Source organism: Numenius arquata, chromosome 14 (assembly GCF_964106895.1).
Source record: "Numenius arquata chromosome 14, bNumArq3.hap1.1, whole genome shotgun sequence".
NCBI lineage: Eukaryota > Metazoa > Chordata > Aves > Charadriiformes > Scolopacidae > Numenius > Numenius arquata.
The window spans coordinates 2257612-2284563 of record NC_133589.1 but is presented as its reverse complement, the minus strand read 5'-3'; the positions used below and the strand labels follow the sequence as shown (position 1 = coordinate 2284563).

At 51.5% G+C, this 26952-nt stretch overlaps 1 protein-coding gene across 1 annotated transcript; it reads left to right on the top strand.

The window, feature by feature from the left end:
- Window positions 1–319: 319 nt before the first annotated feature.
- On the top strand, window positions 320–25873 carry MICALL2 (MICAL like 2). Its single transcript, XM_074158609.1, has 17 exons — window positions 320–462; window positions 6535–6583; window positions 10125–10266; window positions 12697–12857; window positions 13115–13236; window positions 14058–14729; window positions 14939–15114; window positions 15938–16013; window positions 16333–16448; window positions 16947–17096; window positions 20729–20784; window positions 21088–21211; window positions 22192–22282; window positions 22659–22732; window positions 23072–23186; window positions 24170–24216; window positions 24309–25873. Exons 1-17 carry the CDS (start codon window positions 320–322, stop codon window positions 24404–24406), a joined length of 2412 nt encoding a protein of 803 aa, XP_074014710.1. The 3' UTR covers window positions 24407–25873.
- Window positions 25874–26952: the final 1079 nt, after the last annotated feature.

Sequence of the window (26952 nt, the reverse complement as noted above, 5' to 3'; positions counted from 1 at the left end):
TCGCGACAGGGCCGGGCCGGGGGTGCGGCAGCCCGCGGTCCCTGTGGAGAAGCAGCCGCCCCGCGGGGCCGCCGTTCGTGACCCAAACTCCGGCGTTTTCTGCCATTTCTTCTCTCCTCCTCCGCCCGGCGCGGCCCCGGGGGCGAGGCGGAGGGAGGCCCTGAGGGGCCGCCGCCGCCCGCCCCTCGCCCGCCCCTTTCCCCGCCTCCTCCCCGCCGCGGCGGCCGCCACACGCCGGCAGCCTCCGGCCGGGCTGGGCAAGGCGAGGGGCTCCCTCCTGTCCTGCCGCCTTCCCCCCCTACCCGGGCCCGCCGAGGCCATGGCCGCCATCCAGAACCTGCAGCTGTGGTGCAAGCAGCAGTGCGAGGGCTACCGCGATGTCAGCATCACCAACATGACCACCTCCTTCCGCGACGGCCTCGCCTTCTGCGCCATCCTCCACCGCCACCGCCCCGACCTCATGTGAGTACCCTTGCCGGGCGTCGAGGACGGGGCCTTCCCTGGCCAGGATGGGGTCAGGCCACCATTGAGCTGCGGGCCATGGGCCCTCCGGGCCCCTCCGTCCACTACGGACCCCTCCGTCCACCACGGACCCCTCCGTCCACCATGGACCCTCCACCATCCCCACAGACCCAGCCCAAGCAGGAGTCCCAGCTACTCTTTGGGAGATGCCGTGGGTGGGTGACCAGTTCCAGGAGCTCTGTTTGCACCCACCCCAAAAACTTCCAAGCCAGGAGCTCCTCTCTTGCTGCCTACATGTCATCTTCCCACCCCCACCTATATTTTCCCTTTTTCCTCTTTCTGTGGCTGGAGTATAAATACTTTAAACGCGTCCTTTCCGTTGCAAGACAAGTTCAGGCACCAATCTTTGGGGGAAGCGTTTCCTTCTTTGCTGTTTGTGTTTGCTTAGGCTGGGCTTTCCTCGCTCAGCCGCTTATGAGTCGGGAGGCGAGGGCTATTTAAACAAAATACAATAGAAAGGCAGGGCCCGGCAGCCGCTGGATTCCTGCACATCACTCGGTTTTCCCATCCAGAGCTCGCTCTGTGGGAGGCAAAGTGTTTTCCAGCCCTTGTTGGTGCGGTTGGTGGTGACCTGTGGGTTTTGACCCGTCCCTGCTGGAATGTTAAATGTCTGGGAAGGTAAATCGCCAAAGGGAGATGTAGATCCTGCTTCCTAGTTGGTTTTGTTTTCACTTTCGGGCTTGTTGGACTTTGAGGTGGGGGCGTTGAGAAGGGAGGTCAAGGCAAGGGAGCAGCGCACAGATTGCCCAGGAGTATTGATTTAAGTGTTGTGTCTCTCCCAGTCAGATGTGTCCAGCTGGTGGAGGACCAGGTTGGGTGTTCTGTACTGCAGTTTTCCTCATGTTCCTTGAATTCTGCCTTTTACTTGTGCTCCCTGGACAGCCTGCTGCTTTGATTTGTGTTCAGAGATCTCTCTTACAGGTGTCTTGCTTCTAGGGGAAACCCAAGGAGAAGATCTCCTCTTGCTCTCTGTTTTTGTGAAGCTTGGAAGAGGCAGGAGCCAGGTTTGGGAGGTTGGTGCAGGAGCTTCTGAGATGCTTTCTCTGTTGTCCCCAGTGCTTGGGCAGTCACCATGGTGTTGCTGTGTGTGCCTTCCTGACACGCTGCCATGTCCACGTGACTCCAGATATTTCCTTTCCTTCCTTTGATTCACAGTCTCAAAGACACTAAATTCCAGGGCAGAAAAGTTGACGTGACCAGGAGGTGCCCGCAGAGGGATGGTGACTGCTTCCTGGCCGACTCTGCAGCTGGCCCATCCGGAGCATGGCTATAAACAGAGGCTCAGTGACTTGAGAGCTGGAATAATCCCGTTGACCAGTTGAGTGGGTTGTTTATAATCCTTGAACTGTGCATGGAGCGCTGTGGATAGACGTGTCCTAAATAAACACTGCTGTACTGAAGAGGGAATACGTTCCTTGTGGCGTCTCTCTGTTCCCATTAATTTTCTTTTACGGTGGAAATTCTGCCTGACTTTATTCAGGACCTTACAGAAGCTCTTTCTGACTTTGACCCGCTCAGCAAAGACCGCCTGAAGGTTAAAGTAAGAGAAGCTTTTATTGGTGACCTCCCTCCTCAGTGTCAGTGGTGTAATGCAGGAAAGCACCAGGTGTGTCCTTGGCTGGGCAAAGTCCTGCTGGAAGGAAATTATGCTTTCAAGTGGCTGGTGGCCAGGGCTGCCGGGTGTCCCGTGTCAGATCCTGGGGTTGAATACTCATGCAAATTCTCTGCGAATTGGTAAAATCTTCGCTGAGCATTGGCGGTGCAGGAGCCACCAGCAGAGAAGTGTGTCTGGGCGCACGTGTGGCTGTGACTCCTGCTTCCCGGGGGCTTGACGTGGTTTATCCCGAGCTCCTCCCCTTGCTTCCAGCAAAGATCCTGGTTGAAGATTAAAAGCATCATACTGAAAAAAAAATTCCTAGAAAAGGATAGTTGGTGTTTGGAGTTCTCCGTGTGTTTGCAGCAGCTCTGCTCTATAAATCACTTGCAGAACATGATTCAGTCACGGCATCAGGGTTTTGCAATAGTGTGTTTTCCATCTTGGTTTACACAAATGACATTCTTGGGCTGAGGAGTGCAGGGGATTTCTCCTTGCCAGAGCCTGAGAAATTCCCAGGAAAACTTCAAGCAATTGCAAAACATGGTCATAATCATGGGCTTCTCTTGTGGGGTCCGTGGGTTGGAGGACAGGCTGGCGTGGGTCTCTCCCCCCCTTCCTGTTTTCTTGCTGGAAAACATACGGAAAATATGATAACTTCTCTCAAACTTGGCTGCTGTCGGTGTGTATGTTATCGGTGAACAAGGCAGGCTGTGTAAAATTAGAAATGCATTTCCCACTCACTTCCCACTCGCCCAAGGATGCTCTGGGGGAGTGTAGACTCGTGCTGAATTACCATGGAAATCCATTTCTCTTTTGTCCCAGCTGCAGAGAGCTTCATAGCGGGCCCCGGCCAGGCAGGCACGTGGTGTTAGGCAGGTCCTAGCCCATTTTCTGGGGTGGTTGTGGAGCCCTGGGGCTCCTCTCATGGGAGGGACGTGGTGGGAGGCTGAGGTCTGTGGCTGCTGTGTGTGATGGTGATGGCCATGCGAGCTCCGACCACGTTTTTAGTGGCCTTGGCTTGATAAGTGAGTTAGAAGAAGCAGGGGAGCCGCGCACGCTCGCTCAGCTATTAATGCCAGATGTTGAGGGAAGGTTTTGATTAAGCTCCTTCTCTCTGTCCGGGATCTTGCGCTTTCCCAGACTGTGAACTGGTGTTTTAGCTTGGCGTTCTGGGAATTGACGGGTTGTGAAATCCCCTTGGAAGCGGAGCAGCAGCCAGCACCCGTTCCTCCAGCAGCGTTTCAGCTGTCAGCGCCATGGGGCAGGATGAGGCCGACAGTCACCCATACAGATGGAGAGGGCCCTGGCCGTGCTGAGAGGAGGATGAACACATGGGATGCATCTTCCACCTGGGATTCCCAGCCCTGTCCCCTCTCCCCGGGTTGTTTGCACCTCCAGAAGGAGCAGGGCTGAAGGGTCCTGTTCCCAGCAGAGCATGCTGGATTTGAACCCTCTGTTCAAGGACTGAGCAGGCAAAGGGTGTTTCACTCTTTTTCAGTGATCCTTTTGATTGTGTGTATTTTATTGTCTCTAGAGATAACAGAACAACAGTACTGAGAGGCAGAAGCTATTTGGGAACCATCGTGGCTCTGGGATTTATATTTTTTTCTCAGTCTACTCCAAGGTAAAGTTTCCAACCAAGTTAGTGCGGCAGAGATTCCTCCCAGGGAAGCCCCTGTGCTTGCGAAGGATGTGATTTGCAAGAGCTGGGTCTGTGCAGCTGGAGCAGTGGGTGGTCATGGAGATTTGTGGGCATGAGAAATGCTCAGCCACTTTTTGCTAAGAGGAGGATTTTTTGGGGGGGAGCTAAAAACTTCACTTCTGTTCCTCCACTCTGATTTGTTTCCAACTCTCTTGGGTCAGATTTATATTTCTCACCTCTCCCAATTAATTCAGCTGCCTGTGTTTCCTCCATGGAGAACTCCTACTTCTCCATTTGTATTGGCTTTGCTTTCTAAGGATTACATTAGCCCAGAGAGCTTTGATATTCCACGATAGGAGACGCACCAGCAAGATCAATTTGCAAAAGAAATATTATACGTAACTAGTTCCCCTGAGTAGCCAGGGAAGGAGTGATGCTGAGAGGGCAGGAAGGTCTTGAAATGACCAAGTAACATGGTTGTTTGCACTCTCCTTCGGGGAACAGGAGAGGATTTCGGACATTCACCACCAGAGATTGGGATTTTCAGGTCTGTGTGCCGTGTGAAGCTGCACACACGCTACCGTAGCAAACAGCATTCAGCGTGGGAGCAAAAGACACTGACCAACAGTAAAGAAGTAAGTCCAGTATATTATGTCTTAAATGTCAGCACAACCGAAGGAGCTGGAGCTCCTCTCTGCTCTTGCAGGTGTTTTCCTGCATTCAGGATGTCCCTGCTAAAGAGGCTTTATTTGGGAGCGGAACAGGGAGTGAGGCAGAGAGCTGCAGTCACCTCCTTCAGCTGGCTTTCAAAAAAAGCTGATTTTTTTTTTTTTTTTTTTGCCTGACACAAAACAGGATGATTGTAGCTATTGTTTCACTGACAATTTTTTTGACTTGCGATTATTTTTGTTGCTCTTTTTTAATCTATTGTCTCAGGGAAGGGAAATCTCTGGGCTTGAAGAAAAAACCTCTGCAAGTCCCTTTGATTTTGCACAGGAAGGAGTGTATGATTTAGAGGGGGGATGTGCCTCGTCTTTATGTGCTTCTTGGGGGAGTTTGACCTTTGGGTTTTATCTGTTGTTGGTTCTCTCCTTATCCCACGTAGCAACGCCAGATGCAGGAAGCAGGGAGGAGACACAGGCTGTGGCACGATGGACAAACCCGTTTGAAGGCACCCCTTATTTCTAACGTAACGCTCCACTTTCTGTACCGAGCCAGATAAAAGGAGCTGCCTTGCTCCTTGCTGTTACCAGGCATGGAAAAAGTTCCCCTGCTGCGATGCAGATCATGTGTTTGTCTCATGAATAGGTTGCCGCCAGCCAGCTTTGCCCCGGCTTTCACACTGTTACCCTGGCTCCTCTCGGAGGTGAGGGACTGGCTAACGAGGGTAGGTCCACATAGGTTATGAAGGTGCTACCTACAAAATTGCAAAGTTGTTGTTGCTGTAGCCCTTTATCAGCGAGAATTTCCTCTCCGATACCAGCCTTTTCGCTTAGCCCTGTGCCAGCAGGTACAAGTCTTGTAAAGAACTGGGTTATCAGAAGGGAACTGACCCTGCCCGCTCGCCTGGGCAGGAGGAGGTGGCACTGGAGAGCAGGGCTGCCAGCCAACAGGCGGGTTTGTGTTCCCAGTTCAGTGACAGCCAGTTTAAAACAAAGCTGACGGTGGCTGTTTCCTAAGCGAGGGGCACGCTCTGCTGTAGGTGACAAAGCACGCTGTGATGTGGCTCTACTTCCAAAAACTCACTTTTCCCCGTGATTTCTTACCTGTCCTGCCACGTCCCAGCTTCCGAGTTCTCAGCACAGTGCAGAGAGAGGTGGCATCTGGGCTGGACCAGGCAAATCTGGGGAGAGGGGAAGAGGGAGGTGATGTGCGGGGACAGCAGAAGGGAAGGAGGATTGTTGACTTTGGCTTGTGATTGAGAACAGTAATTGTCTCTTCCTTTTCAGTTATTGGTTATGATTACAGATCAAAGGTGACAGCCCTAGGGAAAGGAGAATAAGATTTATTTTGGTGTTATCAGCCGCAGTATTGTATTGTGAGTAGAGGTGTTTCCCAGGCAGATTCCTGGTGCTGGTTTTGTGGAGCTCTGCCAGGGGACAAAAGGATTTGAAACCAGAACTTGGGTGCTGGTGGAACCAGCAGCTTCTGAGATACGTCTGAGTCAGAGAAGTGTGTGATACATGCAGCATCTGAGGGATCCACACCTCCTTGGAGCTGAGGTCTCTCTGCGTGGAGGCAACTTGCAAGACAGGAGAAGAGCATGGATATGACTGTTTGGAAAGGAATTCCAGGGAGGAGAGTGTTGCAAATCTGGCTGGCAGGCATTGCTGTATCTTTTTGAGGTGGGAGAGGAGCAAGGCTTTTTTTGGGGAAAAAAAACCCCTACCCCATGAGTTAAAGGTTGCTCCTGGCTCTCTCAGCAAACCCCCTGAAACTGCATGGGATGTTTTGGCACCAGCACATCCCGTCAGCGGGAGGCTGCGGGAGTCAGCCCTGCAAGAAGAGATGTGCCAAAAATGTGTTGTGCTGCCTGTGGGCAGATGGCTGTGCCCGCTGGGTCCACTGCATGTCTCCGTCCTGGGAGGTACAGCAGGTCTGTGGCTGTCTCCAACGGGATCTGCCACGCTGCTCCCTCCGGAGTGTCTCTGAGAAGGCAGGAGGTGCTCTGTCCCCCAAAGCAGTGAGGCTCAGAGACCTTCAAGAAGCTGGAAGTGAAGCAGCTTGCTCTGCATCACCAACCTGAGATTTTTCTTTTCTTTCTGTATTTCAGAAACTTCAACTCCCTCAGTAAAGAAAATGTGTACGAGAACAACAAGTTGGTAAGTGACTTCTAACGTTTTATTTTAGATCTAGTCTATGACCTGGCACCTTGCTTATGGGGTGTAGCCACAGAAACCCTGCAGATGGAGTGTGCTGAGGGTTCTGTATTCAAATCCTTCGCTTTATTCTGCATGTGTCCAGCCTTCTGATTTGAATGGCATTGTCCAGGCTTGCTGGCTGCTTGAAAGCACCCTCAGACTGCTCACACTTCTTCGCTGGCTGCACAGCGATGCCTGTGTCCAGCATGTCCTGTGGCAGCAGGAACTTGGACAGAGATGCTGGACGTCAAGGCATGGGCATGTTGAGTACGTGATGCTCCTGAAGAATGGAGCAGGAGCTGGGAGGCAGCTGATGTGAAAGGGGAAGCACAGGGAGTCTCTCCCCATTTCTGCTCGTTCCCAGTGCAGGGAATGAAGGCTGCTGGAAGGTGGCGACATCCTAAATCCTGCCTGGACACTTCACTCCAGGGTGGGATTTGAGTTTCTCTTGTTCTCTCTATGAAGAAAGTAGAAACTGGGCAGGCCAACCCCGTCCTGCACTGGATTCAAGCATGGGCTTACTGCTCCAAGGAAGGATTTTTTTCTCCCTCTTTCCATCGCAAAGAGGGAGGCAGCAGATTAAAGTGCTTCTTTTTCCCTTGGCATCGCTCCACACAGCTTCATGGCTGCTTGGCAGGAGCTGGGGATGTGAACAAACCACGGCAGCTTACTCTTGTCTGGAGGAATGACATCCTCTGACGCAGTGAGCCCTCTGAGGTGGTCCTTGTCCCCGGGAGAGCTAAACTTAGCCCCCCGACACTTCTTAGCTTCTGCTCCCTTTCATCCCTGGCCATGTTCATGGCGTCTGTGATGGGCCCCTATCTCCCCAAGCTGGGGCTGCAGCATGTGAGCAGTTATTCACACTCTTTGGGGTTCAGCCCTGCACGTTCCCGCTCCTCTAGGTGAGATTGAGACTGTGGTTTTGCCCTTGAGGGTTGGTATTTGGCAGACTTCAGGGCCTCTTCGCTGTGGACGGTCATCCTGGCCAGAGTGCTCTGCTGGCGTCTGCTCTGCTGGCGGCTCTTCTGGTCCCTGGGAAATGAGCTGTACGAGCCGCCTCCACTGCTTTTATTAATGAAAAGCTTCTTTGTGCCTCTCGTAAAAAGGGTTGCTCCCCTCCTTTGTTGCAGCCTATGTTTTTCTCCCCTCCTCCTTCCATTTCTTAGCTTCTTTTATGTCCTCTATTTTCCTGCATTTTCCTTATTCCACCTGCTGTAGGGTGACTTGTCTGTGTTGCCCTTTCACTGCTGGTGTCCTGCTGCCTTGGCTCTGCCGTGAGTGGGGCTGACCCCTCCGTCTCCCTGGGGGCTCCTGGGCTGGGCTACCCCCTCGGACTGCTCTCCATCCCATCTCCTACATGTTCTTCGTCTGGCTCAGGATACAAGCAGGTCTGATTTCTCCCAGCACTGTTCCTCAGCTGTTGTTCAGACCTTCCTTGATGCCTCACTGTTCAATAGCTTCTTTTCAGGAGCTGTATTATTCAACTTAAAAAACATCTTGTCCGGGCTGCAATTTTCTGTATAAGGTCTTCTGCTGAGGAAGAATGTGCCACTTCTCAAGTGCCAAAAAACCCAAACCTTGGAAAAATTTCAGTTGGTGGCATTTTTTTGCTAAAGATTTCACAAATGTATAAAGAGGAGAAAGGTTTTTCTAGAGGCCTTGGATCCAGTTCTTTCCATGCTAATGGATGGTGGCGTGGTGTAGCAGAGACAGCAGTGGCCTGGGTCAGAGGAAGGCTGTTCCTGGCCGGCTCAGGTGGCCTCGAGCGTATCACTTTGCCTTCTCTATGCAGAACGGGAGCAGTGACACTTACCCTCCTTCGTTAAGCACTCGGAGATGCACTGATGAAAAATATTATGCAGAAATAACGTGTTGCTGCTTTAAAAGCCAGCCTGGGCAAGCCTTTAAGGAGGAGAAGGGCACCATGTCAGGTGGTGATCTCATTGGACCTCCAGGCAAGAGCAGTTCCCAGGAACAGGAGGATGCTGTACGCACAGGGGACACTACATCCTACTGCTGCTCACAGCGTTGCTCACCTGGTTCTGGCCAAACCAGTCGTGGATGCACAGAGCATCCTCCTCTTCGTGGTCCAGGCAGGCCCTCGCACTTGTTCGATGCCTGCTGTGCTGGTCTCAGCTGTGGCACCGTCTGGCAGGAGGTGACATGGCCTCCGTTCCCACTAGGCTGCACACCAGGAATGTCCAGCAAGAAAACTCCACTGGTCAGACCAGTTGTGCAGCCAGTGGGATGGGGAACGCTCCAAAGAATATATAAAGTACCAGCTTACAAGACTGGCAAGTGCCAGGCTGGGCTGGCAGCTGGGATGACGCAGCCAGAGGTAACTGGCTGAAAGCGTGCTTAATGTCAGCTCAGTTACATTTTTACTGGGATACCCAACGGAAAAAAATGGTAATTATCTTGCTTAAAAAATAATGGCTGTTTGTTTCTTCTAAGCAGGGATAGTTGGCTTGTACACCAACGCTGCTGTGTGTCCATGCCAGAGGTCGGGTGCGGAGGGTTTTAACACGTTCAAGTCTTTCTTTAACCCTTTCGCTGTGGCTTCAGCAGGAGCCTTCCTTGTGCCTCTGCCCCTGCAAAGGCTGTTTTCCTTTGCTGTGTTGGCATTTCAAAGAGGGAGGGAAAGGATTTTTTCCTATAAGCCAGGAAGCAAGAAGGCTGGAGCATGTCCCTAGTAAAAGCCCTACACTGAGTTGAGCAAGGGCAAAGTTGCTTTAGGGATATTGCATCTTTTTTTGTCCTCTGGTAAAGGGAAACAGCTTTTCCCGCCTTAAACTGACGTTAATCCTGCAGTTTCAAAGCAGAGGGGACCACAAAGAAGAATATTTGCCCCAAATACATGTTAGGCAGCATGAAAATGGTTAAGCTGGAAGGGAGGTAGGTATCAGGAATTCTTCTGTTTTATTCTGCTCTAGTGTGGGAGAGAACTCCTTCCCACAGCCTGAGATTTCCCCTTTTTCAGCTGGGGAAGAGCAGGCGGTAGGGCAGGAAGCGTTAACATTTGCACAGCACTCGGAGCTAGAAAGTTGCCTGCAAACACCTACCAGCCCACCGTTAATTGGGGAGCGCTCCAGGTTGGGCTGGAAGCCTGGAAGCGAGTTTGCCAGCCCGGATTGACACATCCCCTTCTGCCAGGCCTCGCTCTCCGCAGCTGTGCATATCCAGATAAAGGCAGGCTGGAGGAAGAGGAGGGGAAGCCCAGGTGAGTTCCTGTGCAGTGAGCTACGGCCAGCTTGCCAGGCCAGATTTTTGGCTCCCTGCCTGAATTTCTCAACACGGTGGCTGGAAGCCATGACTCTGTTGGTTCCTGTAGCGGCCGTACGATGTAGGAGTTAAACTGGTGCAGCTGTTCCCCAGTAGAGTTATTATTCGAGTAGGGCTGTTTGCAGTGGAGTTTCTTACTTCTGATGGGAAGCAGCTCTTCTGCCTGGGCTGGAGAAGACCCCTTTTGTGTTTTTTTTTTTTTTTTTCCTTCCTTCTCTAGGCATTTCGAGTGGCGGAGGAGGAGCTGGGCATCCCAGCCTTGCTGGATGCAGAGGATATGGTTGCTCTGAGGGTACCAGACAGGCTGAGCATCCTCACCTATGTTTCCCAGTACTATAACTACTTCCATGGACGGTCTCCTAGTAAGTACCATATTCCCTGGAGGGGTGGGAAGGATTTGGGCTCAATTTTGTGCTTTCCCTTGCCTTCTAACAAGCTTGGAAAAGCAAAATAGCACAGAGGCCTTTTGGCACCAGAACTATTTCAGTGGAGGATCTAAACTCTTTATACACTGGCCTATGGTATCACCAGTGCTTTTGGAAGGCCACAGGGCCATGCTTTGTCCTTAAAACTAGTGCCTTAAAATTTATTATACAATCTAAGATTTCTTAGAGTTTGGACAGACGGGAGCAGTGAAGGTTACTCTCTGTGGTCCCCACCACAGGTTTCCTTTCTTGAGCACCTCCATCTCTGCTCCAGTCCTTGCCATGCCAGAGGATGGGTGAGAACAGGGAGTTTAACGAGGCTGAGCTTGTGTGTGGGGCTGTGCCAGTGTCATAGCATCCGTCACAGGGCTCGTACAGCACAGCAATACTGATAGAAGGAAGTAGAAGAAAATGACCCCCTTAACTGACATAATCGTGATAGCAATTCTTTCAAACATAAAACAGGCCACAGAGCTGCCAAAGCATTATATTCACGTACCGGAGAGTTTATCTGGGCTCACAGGAGCATTATTGTAGACTTGGTTTATATTTGGCTTTAAGCTCATACAAAATGAAATAATACGATAAACCAATTTCACAGGTTCCTCCAGAGGAAACTTTAGAAAGTGGGACATGAATGACTTAACTAGTTAAGGTGAATCTAGATGGAGGAGACAGATCTGAATTGAAAATGTCCTACATCCTGGAAAGAAAGCACGATTCAATCTGAGAGCTGCCTTTAATGTCTAAACTCTTCCCCCTTCGCCACCTTATTACACATTTAAACATGCTTTTTCTCTCTTTCCACAGCCTCTTCCCTCCCCCCCTTCATTTTTTATTTCTTGTTTTAAACTCGTGCTGATTGAAATCAAACAAATCCCATCGTGTTTGTGCCAAGTGGTGGGAATCTGGGTCAGTTTGGGGTCTTTACCCTCCTCCCTCTCAGCATCTTGCCTACCACGTCATCGAGCACAGCACATTTTTATACTCTCTGGTGTCCCACAAAACGCTCTGGTCGCATTCCTCTTGCCGGGGTGAAATGTGCATGTCTGAAAAAGAGCCTGGCCAGGAATGTGCCCTCTGACACCAAGCAGACTCCTGATACCACAGTCGTGCCCTTCGAACGGGCTCCAGCAGGACCATGAAATAAGCAGGACGCAGGAGGCCAAGAAGAGGGCGAGCAGCCAATATTTTATTGAGGTCAGGCGTTTACAGAAGAGCGGAGCTGAAGCCACCCATCTTTGTGCTGGGCTTTGGGAACTCGATAAATGGCACGAGTGGGAAGTGAGGGGCCAGCCCCAGTCTAAACTGTTTGCTGGGTCGGCTGTCACCAGTCCACTGGTTGCTGCGGTAAGAGAGCCCTGGGTGTTTATTTGGATTTATTGAGAGAAAACTGCTGGGAACTGAGCTTCCTCTCTGCTCTCTACACCCTGCCCAGACGCCCTCTGTATTTGCTGAGAAGGGTATAATCTTTTTTCAGACGGGTGGTTATATAATTGGTTGCTCTTAAAGTGAAGATGTGGCTCGAATAGCCCACAAGGAACACAGAGACATCTCAGTCAGAATAGGAAGTTGTGCAAAAATAACATCCCCGTGAGATGAGGGGTCTTGTCTGTAAAAACTGTGCCTGAAGCCTTATTTCCCAGGGAAGCCTCCCTGCAACTCTCATTCCTTACTTGATTGAAGTGTGTTTGGGATTCTCTTTTCTCCGCTTGTTATGAATTTAGAGGGTTTCTCTTTCATCTGGAGAGAGGAGAATTAGGCATTCTCAGGTTTCTTGAGGCTGTTGGTTTCTGCATCAGCACCACCATGGCACCTCCAAGTCCCTATCATAGAATTACCCAGTTTTAGTGGTCATTTCTGCATCCCACAAGTCTTTTTGCTCTGTGAGAGTCCCAGTTGGGACGTGGGCTGGACGCCCACAGCAGTGAAGGTCCAGGGAGTGTAGGAAGCCTGGAGCACAGCAACTTGGATGGAGCAAACCCTCCATGCTTTAATTCCTTAGCTTGTAATACCTGGCAGCAGTGCCTGTTTCAGTGGTGATCGGTTTCAGCCAAACTGTGGGCCAGGTACGAACCCCAGGTCTTGTTCGTGCCATTGACCAATGGTGTTTCTTTATTTCCCTCCATGGAATTCCCTGAGAAGGGAAAAAACCAGCAGTTTCAGGTACCAGATGATTCCAGTGGTAAAATACACTTGTAACCTCTTGCCCCTCATGTCACTACGGAACGGCTTGTGAAGGAAGCTGTGTCCCCTTGTCTGCTTTGCACGTTATCCACCAGGCACTTCTGGATCTTCATATACTGTAAATGGCTCCTAAGCTCATGGATTTTCCTTATGTGACCTTAAAATCTTCCTTCCTTCCAGTTGGAGGCATGGCTGGAATCAAGCGTCCTTCGTCTGAACCTGAGGAACAGCCTCGTGGGAAGAAAGCTGTTTCAGAGCCTCCTAAACCAATGCCACCAAAACTGCCTCCTGCCCACCCACCAGCCAGAGCTAAGCCAAAAGAAACCTCCCCGGTCGCCACGGTAAGAAACATGTTTTGGGGTGTTCTTTCAACCTTAAATCTGTTCAGGGAGCTAGAGAGTATTTTGCTAGTTGAAGGCTCTTAGTGGTAAGGTGGTCCTCTGGATCAAGTCCTCTGGCTTTGTGGAAACAAGTTCTCCTTACTCTATCCTCTTCAGAGCTGGAGCAGGGATTTCCTAGCCAACTGGCTACCTGGGAGATGCATAGCTGTACAGGGGGCCACAGTGCTGCCTACTCACCCGCTGTGTTTTCCCCACAGAAAGGGGTCCTGGCAGAGAGCGGAAACATCCCGAGCAGCAGCTGTGGGGTCTGCCGGAGCCACGTTCACCTGGTGCAGCGCTACTTGGTGGATGGGAAGCTCTATCACAGGAACTGTTTCAGGTACAGCTCTTCACAGTGGGGGCACAGGCCAGCGAGCCGCAGAAGGGCAGCCCGGTTCCCTTGGGACTGGAGGGAGAGCGGTGTGAGGCACTCGAGGTGATGGAGAACATTTTGGAGGCAGCCTGGGCCTGAACTTGACCCATGTGTAGGGGAAACTGCACAGGTCTGTTTTCATCCACACCTTTCCTACTTCAGGCCATGCTATCGTAGAATCACAGAATGGCTTGTGATGGAAGGGACCTTAAAGACCGTCTCATTCTTCTCTGAAGCTGTGGCTGCCCCATCCCTGGAGGGGTTCAAGGCCAGGTTGGATGGGGCTTTGAGCAACCTGGTCTGGTGGGAGATGTCCCTGCCCAGGGCGAGGGGTGGAACTGGGTGATCTTTAAGGTCCCTTTCAACCTGAACCATTCTATGATTCTCTGGGCAACCTGGGCCACTGTCTCACAGGAAAGAATTTCTTCCCAATATCTCATCTCAGTCTCCTCTTTCCGTTTAAAACTGTTCCCCTCTGTCCTATGGCTCCACTCCCTGATCAAGAAGTCCCTCCCCAGCTTTTCTGGAGCCCCTTTAGGGACTGGAAGGGGCTCTAAGGTCTCCCTGGAGCCTTCTCTTCTCCAGGCTGAAGACCCCCAACTCTCTATTCTGTCTTATCGGCAGCTTCTGTTTTGGTGCCTGAGGAATGTGCAGACATACTGTTCAACGCCAGTGAGGTACCTTCGCCTTCCCTGTGCTGGCGGTGGAATTGTGCCTGCCCTCTCAGCTGTGTGTCAGTGGCCTCCCAGTACTCTGGAGAAGATTTTCTGAGACTTTCTCATCCACAGGTGCAGGCAGTGTTGGAACGTGCTTCTTCCTGGAAGCTACAAAGCTGGCCCTGAGCCCGGTACCTTCATCTGTACGAGCCACCAGCAGCCAGACAATGTCCAGATCTCTGGTCTTCGTAGCACGGGGAACAAACCTGAGAGCACCCCAGCCCCTACCGCTGCAAGGGCGTTCCAGAAAACAGAAGAACCCAAGAAACCAGAGCAGGTGTTGAAGAAACCCGGCCAAGAAGGCCTTGCTAATTCAACCAAGCCATCTGTTTCATCTTCTGGAAGCTCTGGCTTCAAAAGTGTAAATACTCCATGGTCCTCTTCACCTGTAAATAAACCAAATGACTGCAAAGGTACCCCGTTGGGAAATAAAACAGATCACCATGAAGGAACCTCCTCTGGGCCTCTTTGGACAACCTCCACATCAAAAACACAGCAAGCCCGAGACAATTTTTTTCGGTCATTGGAGTCCTCCAGCAATAAAACCTCTGACACTAAAAACCAAGTCCCTTCTTCTCATGGCCCTGGTAAAACTACCTCTACCAGAAGCACTACTGAGGTCAGTCCAGTGAATGCTGAGAAGGATCAGGCGCGTAACCACATTGTACAGGCTCTGGCTGGATCAAACACCTCTCCAAACAAGCCAGGAGGAGCCAGTTCCGCTGGCTTCTCAGCATCCAGCAGGTAACTGCTCTTTCTCTTTTCCTCTTTACTCCCAAGATAATCCTTGGGATAACTTGGAGATCTCCCTGTGTCTTTCCTTCTTTCTTTTCCTTGACTGCTTTTGTGGCTGAGATTTAAAAACCTGTAGAGGGACTCATCCTCTTTGGAACAGAGGCCAATAAAAGGGTCTGTCCTTTCAAAAAGACTCATTAGGTTGTTCTTTTTTGCAGCAGCAAGTTTTCTCCCAGCAGTTCTCAGGGGCAGAGTCCAGCTCCAAAAGCACATTCCGGCAAAACAGGGTACACGGCACCGAAACGGGAAAAGATCACAGACCCTCTGCCCAAGAGCCAGGCTGCCAGCAAACCTGTCGACTCTGGGCACAAGCAGGAGTCAAAAGGCGTCAAAGGTGAGTTTGACTGATTCACATGGAGCTCTGCTGGACACACCATAGCAATGTATGGTTTTCTCTTCGACCAGTGTGTCAGTGACTCTTGTACTTTCTGTCTGTACCACCACATAAGGGTTTTCTGCAATTCTGGGGCTCAACACACCTCCATTTGTCCCCTTTTTAATTGCTCCCTCTAGCATGGCAAGTTTTTCTTCTCTGAGGATCTCCAGGTATTTGAAGTTGTACTAGCTGTCATTGAATGCTGGGATCGTGGTGGATTTCAGAGGCTTAGGTAGGCTTTCCCAGACCTTGCCTGAACTTCAGGGTGATTTTGTGACTGCAGTTGGGGCTTACCCAGCTTCCTTGTCATGATCTTCCACCATGATGACTGACCAGTGGGCTGAGGGATGATGTTCTGGGGGTACCCAGTGTCTCAACCACTTCCTGTCTTTTTGGGGGCTAGAAGCAGTATCTGTCTGCAGTTTGTTGTGAACTTATGGATTTTTTTTTTCACCCCCTCTTCCTGCCCTTTGGTCTTTGAGCTCTGAGCTGGTTGTTATTATTTGCTGTTGAACGTGGCAGTTCACTTACACCGTGGCTGTGTTTCTGTAGCTGCGTAGGGGTTAAAGCATTTGAAAGGGGTAAAATGCCACCAACGTTGTTTGCTAGCTATTGTATGTGAATTCATCTGTGTTAAACTTGTTGAACTGATGCTGCTTTGCTGCAATAACATCATAGTATCTGCCCCAGTGCATGGCTTGTCTCCTAAGATCCTCCTGAGACACAAATCTGCCTTGTTTCTTTTTATTGGATCTGATATTATCTTGCTGTGTCCCTTTAGGAAGCACAAACGTTGGTGAGGACAAGTCTGAGAGCCCAGCAGAGTGGAGATCCCGGTTGAAGCCTGTGACCAACAAGTGAGTGTCTTGGAGCTGGTGGGTCTCTGTGACGAGCGTATGGGGATGTCCATCTTGGCAGCTGTGTTTGTTGCTGCAGGTCTGTGCGCACATAGAAGGGAAGAGCTCCTGTGTTTTAATGCTTCTGTTTTTAACAATTTGATGGAAAAGGCAAAGGATTTCATTTCTGGGGAGGGAAAAACATATTTCAAGTTGCTGGACTCTGATTAGAAAAGTGTGACTGTCCTGGATGGAGATCCAGCTCAGGATGTCCAGAACTCTTTCTGTGGACCGTTCTGCAAGAGGGATGGCTTCCTACCTTTGTCTGTCTTCTTTGCAGAGACCAAGGTGGCTCTAAGAAACCTACTGATAACTCCCAGGTGGGAACAGGGAGCCCAGCACACAAGGAGACAAAGCCAAGTCCATTAGTTGTCCCACCAGCAAAGCAGGACTCCGGTATGAAGGATATAAGCTTTGCCTTCATTTTGCTAGTCAGGCAGGGGACAGGAATTAGTGCTGCAAGGAACACGTGAGGAGAAATTGGTGGAGATTGTGCCTTGCTTTCAGGGGTTATTGCTCTCTGCACCTGCTTTGGCCCTGCGGTGCCTTTATTTGGAGAGCCATCCTTCCCGGAGGAGGGGGACTCAGTCTTCACAGGGTGCCCTTCTGCAAGACAGCTAGCAAGGTTTCGCTTACTCTCTCCTGCATAAATATGTAACAGTGAGGAATCTTGGTGATGGTTCCCAACCATTTATTCTTCTCCTCTGGCTTTGTAATTGGTGGTTTCTTCCCTTTTCCTTTGGGCTTGTGCCGCTCACTATCAAGAGAGGAGAACTAGGACTAGAAATGAAGGAGGCTAGGGGTGAGTGCCAGAGATGCTGGGCAATAAAGGGATTTTTATGAAATGAGGGTTGAAATTTCTTACCCAAAACCTGTCTGTGCTTCTCAATCCAGCTTCATCTGGTGGATTCATGAAGAAGAAGTTGAGCCCCAGCTCAGATCTTATCAGGAGTTGTCAGAATTCAAAGCAAGGCTGGGAAGACCCTGCGAGCTCTGCCAAGAAGGAGGAAGAGGGCAACCAGTTGAAGAAAAGCACTACCACATGTAAGGTCTCTTCTGCCTGCTTAAAGGCACTCTCTCCTCTGTGCTGTCAGGGGACAGACTGAGTGGTCAATGTGGGAGATGTGTCCCTGAGCTTTCTGTGGCTGAGCCTGTAGCTGTTGTCATTGGGGAAAAATCTGTCGTTAATTTTTATTAGCCAACTTGGCCTAAGCAGGAACCAGCCAGGCCAGAGAATTTGGTGGGAAAGGAATAAATTAAAATAGGGATTTTTCAGGGTCACTGCCCTGTCATTCTTTAGACTCAAAGCTATGAAGAGGACCATCTCCTAATTCCGGGAATTGGGATCTAGTTGATGTCTCTGTTCCTCTCCAGTTGAGTGGCTTTGGGAAATGAAAAGAATGCAGAGAACTGTCAGCCAGAGACTCCAGCTGGCGGGACACATGATAGCAGCAGCCAAGGCTGCTGCTTCTTATACTTTCAAAGATGTTCTGACCAATTTGTCCCTACCCTTAATCCAGCCTTATTCCTGTATGTTCAACCACAGCTTTACTGTGTACCTCTCCTCCTATGCCAGTTCTCCTTGCTCCTGCATATCCCACCACAACGCAAATCATAGACTCATAGAATCATTTAGGTTGGAAAAGACCTTTAAGATCATTGAGTCCAAACCCAGCACTGCCAGGTCCATCACTAACCCACGTCCCTCAGCACCACGTCTGCCCGTCTTAAATACCTCCAGGGATGGTGACTCCACCATTTCCCTGGGCAACCTGTTCCAAGGCTTGACAACCCTTTCAGTGTAGACATTTTTCCTAATATCCGTCCTAAACCTTCCCTGGGGCAACTTGAGGACATTTCATCTTGTCCTATCACCTGTTACTCGGGAGAAGAGATCGACCCCCCCTGGCTACACCCTCCTTTCAGGGAGTGGGAAAGAGCAAGAAGGTCTCCCCTCAGCCTCCTTTTCTCCAGGCTGAACACCCCCCGCTCCCTCAGCCTCTCCTCACAAGGCTTGTGCTCCAGACCCCTCACCAGCTCCGTTGCCCTTCTCTGGACACGCTCCAGCACCTCAGTGTCTTTCCTGTCATGAGGGGCCCAAAACTGGACACAGCACTCAAGGTGGGGCCTCACCGGTGCCGAGGACAGGGGGACAATCACTGCCCCAGTTCTGCTGGCCACACTGTTTCTGATACAGGTTGTCACATTTGATAACTTCCAGTCAACTGGGACTTCCCCAGTTAGCCAGGATTGCTGGTGAATGATGGAACGTGGTTTGGTGAGCACCTCCGCCAGCTCCCTCAGGTGGTGGATCCCATCCGGCCCCATAGACCTGTGGGCATCTCTGTGGTGTAGCAGGTCACTAACCATTTCCCTTTGGATTATGAGGACTTCATGCTGCTCCCCGTCCCTATTGTCCAGCTCAGGGGACTGCGTATCTGGAAGACAATTGGTCTTACTGTTAAAAACCAAGGCAAAGAATGCAATAAGTACCTCAGCCTTTTCTTCATCCTTTGTCATTATGTTTCCCCTCGCCTCCGATAAAGGATGGAGATTCTCCTTAGTCCTCCTTTTGATGCTAATGTATTTATAGAAATATTTTTATTGGTTTTTATTAAGTTCTAGTTGGGCTAGAAATTTCCTGTAACGAGCCTGATGTTTGCTGCTGTCCTGTTTGCTCAGCTTGTTTGTTCTCTCCTTTCCTTACCCCATCTGGCCCTGTCTTACCTGTTTGGACTAGAAGGTCCTCAAGGTAGGGCTCAGCCTGGACTCCGATGTTTGTCTTGGAGCAAGCAGGATGGGTCCTGGTGGCTCGGTGGCCTCATGCTTTAGTATTTGTTGGCTGGTTCCAGCACTGTCCTTAGCCTGCAACTCTGACAGCTATGAAGCATTCAAACTCCAATTGTGTTGTCTGTTTTAAAAGTTCAGCATGATTTTAGAGAAACTTTCCATCTCCTTTTTCCTCAGACTCAGCCACAAGGTTCAGCATTGCATCTCTCCCAGGAAGCGCCCTGTTAAGATAAGGGAGGCTGGGTTTATGTCTATCTTTCTGAAGTTTAACGATTGCTGTTGGGGAGTGCCCATTGTGGGAAGCTTTCCCAGCAGTCTCCCCCCATTTTTCACATCTGTGCAAGCCTGCCATCCGAAAGGCTCTTCTCTTGCTGCTGTCACTTGCCAGCCTGTGGGTTAAGGACAGACTTTTTGCTCCTCTGTGTAGGCCTTACCCCAGCACTTAGAAAGCTGCTGTGAAGAGTCAGCTACTATTTTCCTGCCCTTAATCCTGCCTGTGTGCCGTAGGGCTGTGGATGGTGAGCGTTTCTGTAGATCATCAGGTTTTCTTTGGCGTAAGTAGTGTTTTCTGTTGAGAAAGGAGGCTCCAACTATCCTATTTCCAGTTTGCAGGCAAGCAGCCAACCCATCTTGTGTCTCAAGACAGAACTTGAGGATATGGGGGGATATCAGACCTTGAGCTGGTCAGGACACTATCATTTTTCTAGCTGTTCCCCTCCAGTGACCTTGGTTCCCCTTTCTGCCTTGGTTGGAGAAGCTGCAGAGATCAGCCAGAAGGAGTGTGGAGATGCAGAGCTGAGCTGGAAGAGGGAGGTGTTGCTCGGGCGGCAGCATGAAGGCCAGGTCCTTCTTGGAGGAACATTTAAGAAAGGTGTGAGTCGCAGGTAGCGTAGAGGGCAACAGACCAGCAGCATCCAGAGGGAACAGTGACCTGATGGAGGCCAGCAGTGCAGGGGCAACGTAGCTGATTGCCACATTCACCATCTTATCCTTTTGCACTCTTAGAAAACACAGTAGAGCAAGGACCAGGAAACTGGAGAGATGTCCTTGAGCTCTTCCTCGAGTCGCCACCAATTTCCAGAGACCCTCAGGGGACTCCCCTTGTCTGTCTGTCCTGTCTTTCTCCTTGTGCGTGCCGAGCCTGCGCCGCTGCTGCCTCTCTTACAGCCTTGTTCTTTTCATACTAGAGTTTTCCTTCCTATCACATCATCCACGTACGCCTCTGTTCTCTCTCTGCGGTAATTATCCAGCCCGGCCCCTCGGGTACCCGAATACCTCACACTCTTCTGTAGTTATCCTTGCAGCACAGTTGGGCAGAGGAAGCTGAGGCACAGTGGAACAAACACACGTTGCTTAAGGATTGATTTTAATAGGTGTCCAGGGCCTAAATAATGCTGTGTAGTGGGGCTTAAGGGACTTCTCACCTAAGGAAGTGTTTTGTGGAAGGAATTGAACCTTAGTTTCCCGAGGCTTTTGCTAAAGTCCCCTAGACCATCTTTTTTTCATCAGTATTTACTGATACTTCTTTCTACAAGAGCACTTAGAGGGGCGTTTTGAAGTATATCTTGGTGTTTCCTGTGACAGTAACCCAATATTTCTGTTCTATCATTTGGAAGCTTAATAAGGGGTGGCTTTTACTGCAGTGTCTTTGAGTTTTAAGAAGATAATGAATGAACACGGAAGTCGATATTCTCGGGTGCAAGCTCCCAAGTCACACCTGAGTTAGGTGACTGCCTCTGCCCTGCAGACACATCTCTCCCCTGAGTCAGGCGTGTCTCTGTCAGTGCCCTCTGTTGTGCTTTCTGGTGATGTGGGCACTGTCCCACACCCCAAAAATATTTAAAGTCTGTTGTGACAGTTATTTGCTTTTTTTTTTTCCCTTCTAGTTAAACCCGCTGTTCCGGAAAACATCCAGAGCCCTGAAGCAGTGTCCCCAACCAAGGTATAGCTGGAAACCCAGTGTAAGGGGAACAGACTGGGGTTACTGGGTACCCTGCTGGTATGCTTGCCCAGAAATATCTCAGTTTGCCTTATTGGGAGGGTTTATTTGAATTCCTAGGGAAAGAATTCTCTGGGGGGCAGAGAGAAGATGGAGAGACTGATAGTTATCTCCCAACCAGAGGGACAATAGAGGCTGGAATAAAGCAATGCCAAACAAAATTCTGGTAGAGTCTGTTAGGGCTGTGGGCTCAGCAGGCAGCCTGAGGGCACTAAGCTGTATTCGTTCCTCATTTTGGTTTCCTAGCTGCACCCAGACTACGTCTCTGAGGAGGAAATCCAGGAGAAGGTGCGTGACATCGAGAAGCAGCTGGATGAGCTGGAATTGAAAGGAGTGGACCTGGAGAAGCAGCTGCGTGGTTGCGAAGGAGGTAAAGATGACCAGGGCTCAGCTCTGTTTTGGTGGGAAGGTGTCAGGCTCAGGTCCTACCCCTGGGCATTATTGGCTCCATTTCTAGGAGCTCATGCTACATGTGAGACACCAGTTTACCAAAGGTACCTGGTACAGCAAGATAAAGCCCTGGGAATTTTGAACCCTCTGGCTGTTTCCTAACATATTGGTTGAGCAAGGTCTGGTGTTTATTTGGCTGAAGATGAGGGAGTCTGGGGAGTGGAAGGCTGCTATTGATCTGGGTTTTGGATCCAAAGCCAGGCTGGCCATCATGGCTAGCTCCAATGTGGCAGGGCTCGGTGAGTTCATTCACAGTGGCAGAGCTGGGCCAGCCACGTGGAAGATGAGTTGGGTGCCCTGTGGCAGGTTGAGGTTGTTCAGCCTGGAGAAGAGAAGGTTCTGAGGAGACCTTAGAGCCACTTCCAGTACCTAAAGGGGCTCCAGGAAAGCTGGGGAGGGGACTCTTGATCAGGGAGGGGAGCCATAGGAGGAGGGGGAAGGGTTTGACACTGAAAGAGGGGAGATTTATATGAGACCTGGGGAAGAAATTCTTTGCCATGAGGGTGGTGAGACCCTGGCCCAGGTTGCCCAGAGAAGCTGTGGCTGCCCCATCATCCCTGGAGGGGTTCAAGGCCAGGTTGGACGGGGCTTTGAGCAACCTGGTCTGGTGGGAGGTGTCCCTGCCCGGGGCAGGGGGTGGCACTGGATGATCTTTAAGGTCCCTTCCAACCCAAACCATTCTGTAATTCTGTGATTCTGTCTGTGAGCATCTTCCTTGAACCTGCAGGGAGTGATCTGCATCCTTCCCCTTGTACCCAGGGGTACCAAAGAGGAGCTGTTTTCACTTCAGGTTGCCTGTGGCTCATATAAAGGCTCTGCCTCAAGTGGTTGTGTGTTTAAGCCAGGGAGACCAAACTGATGCAGCTTCTGAAGGGGTCTTGCCCTTTGTCTCCTTTGCAGATGAGTCTGAGGATGCCCTCATGGTGGATTGGTTCAAACTGATCCATGAGAAGCAGCTGCTGCTCAGACAGGAGTCGGAGCTGATGTACAAGTAAGTACAACCCGAAATTCACCCGCCTGCTTACGCACGTCGCCTGCAAGCAGTAAGCAGGGAAGGACAGGGAATGTGGCAGCCCAAAAAATAATGTGCCAATTGGTAGGATGAGGGAGGGCTTGAGGACATCTCTGGGAGAACTGGCAGCATCCTGAGCTATTAGCTGATGGGTTAAAGCACTGCTGAGCACCCAGGGTCTGTGATGAGTTTGTGGGGAAACAGACCTTAAAAATATGATGGAGGAAGACTTCCCTTGACCCACCCATACCCAGGTGGTCAGGGATGCAGCGATGAGGCTTGAGCACAATATGAGAAGGGTCCAGCCCTGGGGCACGGCGGGGCAGTAACTCATGGCTTCTGTGATTCCTTCCAGGATGAAGCAGCAGAAGCTGGAGGAGCAGCAGTGGAACATCGAGACAGAGCTGCGACATCTCATGAGCAAGCCAGGTAAGGACCAGCTGCTCTGAGTGTCCTGCTGGCCCCTGGAGCCTTCCGCTCTGCATGCCAGCCCCGGGAAGTCCTTCAGAGCTGAATGACACTGCCAGGGATCGCAGTTTCACTGCAGGGTGTCTCCTGACTGTGCTGTCGGGCTCGCAGGTGCAGATTCCCTGTAGCCTCCAACCCACCTGCACTTCCTGAGGGGATGTAAGGTGTGCCCCTGAGCATGAGGATGATAAAATTTGCGCCTGTGAGAGGGACTTGCTGGAGCAGGATGGAGGCAGGAGCCACAGCGGGGAGGTGGAACTCGCCTACAGATGTGAGATGGGCTTCCCTTGTCTTGTGCAGAGGAATGGAAGACACCCAGGGAGAAGGAGCGAGAGAAGGAGCTGCTGGAGTCGTACCTGAACACGGTCAATGATCGGAATAATATCGTGGAGTGCCTGGATGAGGACAGACTCAGGTGAGGGCCCTCAGATGGTGGGAGATGAGCCAACACCAGGGATGATTTTCTCTACTGCCCAGGCTGTAGGCGTGGGTGAATGGTTGTAATCCAGACTTCTGCTCCGTGAGAGGTGGGTGGTGACCTGTCACCAACCATCTTGTCCTAAATGCTGCTGCTGCTGCTGCCGTTGCTTCCTTGGCAGCTGTTAGAAACTGAGATGAGGACCGCAGCCGTGTTCAGTGCTCTCTCCAGCTAATGCTGCTCTGAGGACAAGGGCTGTGAAAATGCAGAAGGTGAGGGAAGAGAGGGAAAGGCTGGAGCTGAGGAGGATGGAGGCAGCACTGGAGCTGCAGGAGGACTCTGGGAACATGAAGCCAGGAATGTGTTCGTCACTGCAGCAACTGAAAGAACAACTGTAGCAGAGAGTTGGATCTCTGCCCCAAGTTCAAAGGGAAACTGCTGTGTTAAGTAGCTGGATTTGTGCCTCCTGCTGCTGAGAGCAGCCTCTGTTTCTTGACCTCAGGGCACCGACTCCAGCTTGAGGGTTCTAGTAATGCCCAAGTTTTTGGCTCTGGCCTTGCCCAGGCCCAAGGAGACAGCAGTGTGTTTGTCCCTGACTGCGCTGAGCACCTCTGCGGCACCGCAGGCTGCTGGTGTCTCAACCTTTATTCATCTCCTCGGGTGTGGTGGTGTCTCACGACTCAGTGAGCTGGGATGATTCACAGGCCGGCTGGGGCAAGGGCCTCCCTGCTGCAGAGCTGGGCTGCCACGGGCTGGAAAGCCCCACGCAGGGCCTCGATTTCAAAGGAACCAGATGCAATTTGCTAATGTTTAGGACTCCTCGGACTGGTTGGGTTTTTTCCTGCACCCTTCTCAGGGCATGTTGTGGAGGTTGGTTATTTTCACGAGGGGAACAACAGCAGTCTTTGAGGGGTTTTAGTGTCTACCACCTTGTCGTGAAACACCGCAAAGTTTTCTAATGCCACGCTGTTCTGTTACAGAGAGCAAGAGGAGGACCAGATGTTGGCAAACATGATCCAGAAGTTGGGTAAGGGCCCTTTCTACTCTTAACGGAGCAGCACTGGGTGGCACTGGGGCTGTGGGTCTCAACCTGCTCTGTGTCTGCTCCTTCTCCTGCAGATGGATCTCTCGAGAGCCAGGAGCCAGACAAGAAGAAGAACAAGTTCCGCCTGTCCAAAATTTGGAAGCAGAAAAATAAGAATAAAGCTCAGGACTGATGTTCCTTTGCCCAGTGGCCCAGAGAGGGCCATCAAAGGGATGTTCCTTCCTCACTGCTGCTTTCCTGGAGTCATGCAGGACTGTGATGAGGCTCCTCTGCTCCCTGACACGGAGCCTGCAGGTTTGTGGACCTAATGGATTGTGTGAATCCCCTCTGGCGCTGGGATGGGGCCCAAGGATGCCTTTCCCAGAAGATGGACTTTGAAGACTGTTTTTCCTCTTTGGATCTAGCTCATAGCTGGCTTCAGCCTCGTTGGCAGCTCAGGAGGACAGAGCTTGATTTGCCCATTCTGAATGCAGGAGCGTGGCACTGCATTGTCATCCCACGGTGCCCCCCAATCGTGTCAGCCGGGGCTGTGCTGCTCTGCGAAAGGGCCTTCCTCCCTCCCTCCCTTCCTCCCTCCCTGCGTGTGCTGTGGCTCTCTGGCCAGGATCGGAGACGCAGAGAAGGATGTGCTGTGGAGCAAGAGAGATTGAGGGTCTCTCCCTTATTATACCAGTGCAAACTGGTTCTGCGGGCCCTGCAGCCGAGGGGAGGCAGAGAGCAGAACCACCTCCATATCTATGGGGTGGGATGTCCTAGACCCAGAGCGGTTTCAGCAATAGTGCTCTCTTTCCAGACCTCCTTTTGGGAGGTGCTGCAGGCTGGTTTCTCAAAGCCATGAGAGCTTGCTCACTGCTTCATTCCCTCTATGGGGGAGATTAGTAGCTTCCTTCTTCCTCTGTCTGCCCAGCAAAGCAGGGTTCTTATTGCCCACCCTGCTGGAGACGAACAGAAGTCTTCTTTTAACAACCTGGTGCTAACTGGGAGCAGAAGGGAATTAATGGGTTTGCCTCACCCACTAGTCCTCCGTGTGAGGCCAGCATTTCATCTCCTAAGGCTCTGTCGCTGGCCAGCCAGCGCCCTCAAGGGGTGCTTTGGTTCACGTTGGTGGGACCAGGAGAGTACGAGCAGGTCCTGGGCTGTTGGCAGTGTCTTTCCACTCTTGCCTCAATCCAGAGTGACTGGAGCCAGACCCCTGCCCTGTGTTGCAACATCCTCTCTTCCCAGTCAACTCGGGGGGCGAGGATGGAGATGGGCAGGGAGAGATCAGAATAATTTTTGATGTCTCTAACTCTGGTATATGTGGACTTCCCTGCCCTTCCCTCCCCCAAGCCAGGTACTTTTGAGCATTCTTGGGTCCTGTTCTCCAGCAGGAGAATTTGGGAATTTTGCAGGGAGAGGGTTTGCTGCCCACTGTGCCCAGTGGCAAAGCAGAAGCGATGCATCCCTTACCCACGAGGTGGCAGTGGGACTCTCTGTCCCAGGCAGCCCGCCCTGGGCACCACAGGGGTGTGCTGGGTGAGGTACCAAGCGCCCAAGGGGGTTCCTGGTGCCCACAGCGTGTGCCATGTGTGGACATGCGGTGGGTCATCCTGTACCTGCATATGCTTTTGTCCAATAAAGAGTTGCTGGAGCAAATCTCAAGAGTCCCAGCGTGAGTTTGGGTGTGGATTACTGGGCCGTGCGCTGCCTTGGTTGGTGTGAGCACTGAGGATCCCTCTCCAGAGCTCTGAGGAGTAGCAGGAGCTCAACGTAGCTGTGATGGAGAGGTTCTCCTGCCCAGAGCTTGGAGACCAACAGCAGGTCCTGGGAGAGCAGCAGCGCTGAGGGGGTTTCTCAGTGATTTTGTTTACATGTCAAACTCCTCCCAGCTCTTTCCCGGAACAGGGGAAAAAGTGCATTTTCCCCTGTTCTGCTTTAGCATCGCACGCGTCCCCACACCTTGTGGGACCCCAGCCCAGCCAGCAGTCTGGGGGAGAAAACGGGTGGCAGGGCTTGTTCCATGGCGCTGGTGACCCAAGTGGCTGAGCTGTGGTTTCATCAGGTACAACACTAGCGCTGTCACCACTCTCTTTGCTCCATGCTCTCCCAGAGGGGAAGACGAGCTGGATTTTTGGGGACAGGCTGAGCTCAGGGGCTTCAAGGCCAGGTTGGATGGGGCTTTGAGCAACCTGGTCTGGTGGGAGGTGTCCCTGCCTGGGGCAGGGGGTGGGACTGCGTGGTCTTTAAGATGCCTTCCAACCCAAACCATTCTGTGATTCTGTGAAGTTGTCTCTAGGTAGAGAAATACTGAGAAGAAGAGAAGAGAGGAGACAGGGCCCCACCTCCCTCAGCACATCACCGGGAACAAGAGGTATAAGGCTCAATTATTCCTACGCCAAAGGTGATGGGATAAATTATGGAGCAGCGATCCAAAGGCAGCCTGCCCAGAGACCCACACTCTTGTCAGTACTGATGGAGGGCTCTCTGGTCGTCGCCAGGGTCTACCAGCCCCAGCTCCTGCACGCCCGGTCAGCTGCTGGTTGGGAAGATGAGGACAACCCAGCTTGTTCCTCCTTCCTCTGCCTTGAGTTTGGGACTCGGAGGATTTGCATTTCCACCACTCTCCTAATCCAAGGCTTGAAACGAGCCTGAGACGAACTAAGCCCTTGGCTGTGGTGGAGAAAAAAGGGAAGGGCTTTTTTCCAGCTGGCTGCTTTGGGCTGAGCCCATTCCCTGCCT

Coding starts and splice junctions, on each gene's coding strand:
- MICALL2 (XM_074158609.1), top strand. CDS start 320: ATGGCCGCCATCCAGAACCTGCAGCTGTGGTGCAAGCAGCAGTGCGAG. Junction 13,237..14,057: donor TATCACAGGAACTGTTTCAG/GTACAGCTCTTC, acceptor TCTCATCCACAG/GTGCAGGCAGTGTTGGAACG. Junction 17,097..20,728: donor GAAGAAAAGCACTACCACAT/GTAAGGTCTCTT, acceptor TTTCCCTTCTAG/TTAAACCCGCTGTTCCGGAA.